Here is a 5,048-nt window from a genome sequence, read left to right on the forward strand (position 1 = left end):
GAAGCGTGCGTGCGTTAAAAGCAAAGCTTTCTCCCCCTGACAGCTTCGTACTGAATTATGCTTTGCTTTCCTGTTAAATTGCTCTGACACAGCATACGCGCTGCACAGCAGCAGGAAAATATCCCACAATTGTACTTGCAAAGAGAAAAGTTCAAGGAAGAGTGAAGCCAGCTCTGATTCGGTTATTTACCATCAATCAGACGCTTGCTTGGCGGGGAGTGGATGATTATGAGCCTGAACAAGCCGAAAAGGGGCAGGAAGAGAAGTGGAGGCAGCATTCTTGCTATTTAAAGCTGCATCCCCTGAAAAGAGTGTTTGCAGACCGTGCTGGAGCTGGTGCTGAAAAAAAGGGCTCGCAGAATTTGTCCTGGGACTGATGCTGAAAGACAGACAGATTCCCCAGCTGGCTTCATGGTGCTAAAATAACCTTACGTTTCCCTGCTTTTTGTTGCTCAGGAGGATACATGCCTAATATCTAGGCATGATGGCAATCTGGGTACAAACGAGAACTTTTTTCATCCTTGCTGCTTTATTAGGGCGATTTGTAACCATAAAAGCACAAGAAGAGGAAGAATATGACGTTGGTGAGTTTTTCTCTCTCTTTTTTTTTTCTTCCTCTTCTCTTTGTATGCAGCGTGCTTATTGTGTGATTTGGTTAATATGAGAAATAGAAAACTTCTGGGGTACGAGAGTAACAAGGTCTGTGGCTTTATATGCTGAGCATCGGGCTGCAAGGCTTGTGCTTTGGGAACCTAATCAGAAGACGGGGGATTTCAAAAGTTGGAGTTTTGCAGAGTTCCCAGCTCTCTGCGCACAGTTCTGTGGGCACAGGGGAGGGAGGACCGATGGAAAGCAAAAAGCAGCTGTGGAGCACCCGGCAGTAAACCCCGCTGCCTGGCATGAACAGCACGCAGGGCTGGGAAGTTTACAACAAAAGAAAAGAAAGCACTTAGGGATGAAGCTGAAGGAGGCTGCGGGGCTGGAGAGCAGCCGGGGCAGCCAGAGCCGGGAGAAGTAAACACGGAGCCGCGCAGGGTGGAGCCCTTTTGCGCCGAGCGACCTCTGCTTTCTTACGTTCTTTGTTTTAGAGAAACACCAAAATGTCATTTTCCCTTTTCCCCCCTTTCTTTTGTGGTTCTTTTCCTCCTCCTCTCTCCCCATCTCTGTCTCCTTCCCCCTCCGGCCCTGGCTGCGGAGGCCGTGTTTAATCCCCAGTGACAGGCTGTGATGGAACACAGCCTTCCCTGCCGTCGTGCTTTCCCACCCTCCGCCTCGCTTACCCGGCCAGCGGCCGCTCCGCACGAGCTGTCTGAAAGCGGGACGGCTGGCCAGCCGCCTACCTGACCCGTGCAGCCCGAAGGCTTGCAGGCTCTTTTATACCTGCTCCTACTTCGCAGCATTTCGCTGCCTGCGGGACACGGGGTGATGGTCGGGAGAGTTCCTAGCAGCCTTTCAGTGCTTTCATCAGCCTGGACGTCGTGCAGTACGTGGGTTTCCTGAAACGTGAGAAGCCTGGTTGTAGGGTATTCTGTAGCTGCTGTACTCCTGCACGCACCTTCTGGGCTTCTCGTGCATAACGTTGTCGGACGGTATTCAGGAAAGAAGCCAAAGGACCAGCGTGTTGCCATACAGCCCAGTTCGTAATTGTTCTCTTGAATATTTTCAAGAGCTTTGTTTTCCTTGTAGCTGAGCGCTGCATTGCACAAGTGAGGAGGATTTGAATCCCTTGAATAAAACAGCTCCGGTGCTGCAAATTTGGTTCTGTGGAGCAAAGCGGGGCTCCTGACTGCACACAGCTGTGTGGGAAGTCCCATAGAGGGGGCACTTCGTGTAGTCTTGGGAGGATAATTCCTGTACTTGCCATAAAGGGACATGCATACTCCGGATTTTTCAGATACATCAAGTGCCAGAGAAAACACTTGTGAAAATATTGACTTCGCTTTTGGTATCTGTTTAGCAAAAATCATACCTTTTACAGTTTTTTTCTTTTATTACTATTATTATTTAAAGGCAGATCTTATGTGGGATGTCTGTTGGGTTAAGTTATTACGTCTCACTTATTAGTTTGTTGCTGTTATGGAAATTACGGGATGAGCCAGTAATGTAGCAACACCTTCTGGGATGTACTTCCCATATGCCGATGGCTGAGGAAACTGAGACGTACGTGGTAAGCCAGAGAGCAAAATACATTGTCATAAATTAGTGACATCTGTTTGCACTTATTTCACTTATTCATCTTCCTGTTTGGGAATGTAATAGCTTTTGTCTACCATATGTACGAGGAAGCTGCTTCTCATATGCTCACTATATCAAAAATAAAAACACAAAGAGAAAACGGAGCTATTTGTACTGTGAGGGGTGGCGCACAGCGAGGAGGAAGGGAGCACATCCTACACATTGGTCTGGTCTAAGAGGATAAACAAGGGGGCTTCAGTCCTGATGGAGTTCCTGGCTGAAGCCCAAAAACGCTGCCAAATGGGGACATTTTTGCCCTTCGTTTGTCTTGGTTTCGGTACCAACTCGTGCAGAGGTCTGAGAGCAGTGTACATCATGCTGGACTGCAAGTGACTTTGTGTTGGCTGCTGCTTCACTTCTCCCCGTTCAGTTGGTCAAGTGTCACTGGAATGTAGGTGCCATGCTGAACAAATTTCAGAGGTACCTGGGGAAACAAGTCAGGTGCTTTTGGAAGCATAAATGGGGAAAAAAAAAACCTCTCAGACTTTCAGAAAGTATGTAAAACTGGTGCAGCAGTCATTTGTCATGCCGGTGGTGGAAAAAATGAGAACAATTAGATACTGGTTATGTCAACCACAGTGCAAGCAAGAAGTAAGTTTCACAGAAGTATCTGGCAGAGTTTACGGCTGTGAGAGTGAGATCCATATATTGATAAATAAGTCAAAATAATAAAGCAGGTAAATATACACACTTATATATATAAAAGAGCTGTAATGCTTCTGTAAACCAGACATACTCTTTAACAACTTTAACAACTTTGTTGTTGTTACCGTTGCTGGGCTTTTAAGTAATGCCAGCTTCTATATTATTATTATTTTTTCCTCTTGGAAATGTTGCAGGCTGACCTGTTTTGCTCAAGAGCACTTGGCTGACAGTGCAGTACAGCACATAATTAAAATGCCCAGCAAAATGTGAAAAACAGACCCTTTCAAGCCTAGTACAGGAAAATTTGTTCTTTTGAGCCTGTTTGAAGTGTGTCCATTACAGAGTTACACAGGAATAAAGGCAGCTCTACAAACGCCTTTATGTTCTTTGTAGGGGCACGAACAGGTTCAGAGGCGGAGTAAGTGCCCAGAAGATGGCTGAAATTGTGCTATTTAAGCAGTGCCTACTTGGAAGCTCTGCGGGAGGGGTTTCCATACAGTGTTTCCTCCTCCCTTAGGACTCCATACAGAGGAAAGCACTAGCAGAAGTGGTGCGTCCTGCCACCATCCTTTCCCATCCCCCTGGACTTGTAAATGTGATTGCTTTCTTCAACATAGTTACTTAAGAAAGCTAGAAACACACCCTGAGTGGAAGGTCTCTTGGTAACTTGGATAAGAGCTGCAGCTGTGGGGATTACCTCCTTCATCTGTCTGTGCAGAGCCCGTTTGGGCATGGCAGTGGTGGTCCAGTGCCACAATCTCCCGTATTTCTCACTGCAGTCCCTTATTTGCCATTAGGTTCTCACCGGTTTCTGCATCACACCTTTGTCTGAGGATGTTGTGTTGGTTTCTCCTTCCCTGTCCCACTCTGGCAGCGTCAGCCCTACGTCAGCTGAGATCATTGTGAGCCCTAGCATTGATTAAAAGTATCTGAACTGATTTCCCTTGTTCCACTGTGTGAACAAGAACAAACAAGGGTCTTCCCCTCTGAATTCATGATCCTCTCTGCCCTCTTTGAATTTGTCAGGCCTTTCACTTTGCCTAGAAACCATACAAAGGAGAGAGGAGAATGATCTGGCCCTAATGGAGGCAGAAGCAGCTGAGCTGATTGAGCTGGGGCTATTAAAATGTCCATCAACCTGTCCCTGACCACATTATCCTTAGGGAGAAAAGAGGTTAAAATGTTGTACAGCCTCCTCTCTGGGAATACGATGGTGGGAAGTGCACCGTAGCTATGAGGGGAAAATTATTGAGCATCCATACCGGATGCTCCTCTGGTTTTCCTGGATCTTTCAACCTGACTGAGAGCTTCTCGGGAGAATGAGATGAAAAGGGGGAAAAACATCTCAGTCTTCCTAGCTCTTGCAATTTGAGTGAGGATCTCAAGATACCTGGTTTTTCTTTTCCCAGAGTTCTAGATCCTAAGATCATTTGCTTAAATGTGTGCCTCTGCTTTGAGTGAGAGAAAGCGTGTGTGTGTGTGTGCACCTGTGGCGGTGTTTGTGGGTCTAATCACTGTAAATCTCTCAAAAGCAGAAGTGATTATGGCTCTGAACAAGCAGAAAATGAGAATCTATTATTTATTAAAAAATAAACAAAAAAACAACACAACAAAACAACAAGCTCACAGTTCTTTGGGGACTGACTCATGACTTCTGAATATCTGTGGTTGGCTCCTCTGCCTGTAACAGTGTGGGAAGGAGAAATTTCCTCCAGAAGAATCCCGAAGACGTTTCTTCCTACTCAGACTGAGTGGCTGCTTGCTCAAAAATTAGGGCATCCATACAACTGAGGTTCTCATAAGCCATCCACGTCAGCTTGGCTTTTTCAGAAGATGCGTTGTGGCTGAAGAGTAATTGTGTGTGATGGTCGTTGTGCAGGCTTTTTTATTTATTTTTTAATTCTTTTCCTCCAGTGTTTACAAATGTAGATTATTGCCCTAGAAACCAGAATGGTCATTTCTTTCTCTCACTCTCCCATCCCCATTTTGGCATGTGCAGAGTTTACTTCTTGGTGAAGCCCTTTCATCGTTGCAATTTGTCTCAATGTGGTAGCATTCCACCGGGCCCATTTGTTCATGTAAAACACTGCAGGATTGGTTCTTTTTAACAATAACGTGTATTAACTGAAAACTAAGTGTGGGGGGGGGGGGGGGGGGGGGGGGGGGGG

The 5,048-nt window shown here is 46.1% G+C and overlaps 1 protein-coding gene across 1 annotated transcript in view; it reads left to right on the plus strand.

Annotated features, from left to right (window-relative positions):
• Window positions 1–293: 293 nt before the first annotated feature.
• Window positions 294–5,048, plus strand: part of COL5A2 (collagen type V alpha 2 chain) — a 104,321-nt gene continuing 99,566 nt past the window's right edge. The window contains exon 1 of the mRNA XM_035331607.1: window positions 294–584. Within this exon, the coding sequence (XP_035187498.1) occupies window positions 482–584 (103 nt within the window). The 5' untranslated portion in view covers window positions 294–481. The remainder of the gene's footprint in view (window positions 585–5,048) is intronic.

Source organism: Oxyura jamaicensis, chromosome 7 (assembly GCF_011077185.1).
Source record: "Oxyura jamaicensis isolate SHBP4307 breed ruddy duck chromosome 7, BPBGC_Ojam_1.0, whole genome shotgun sequence".
Taxonomy (NCBI): Eukaryota; Metazoa; Chordata; class Aves; order Anseriformes; family Anatidae; genus Oxyura; species Oxyura jamaicensis.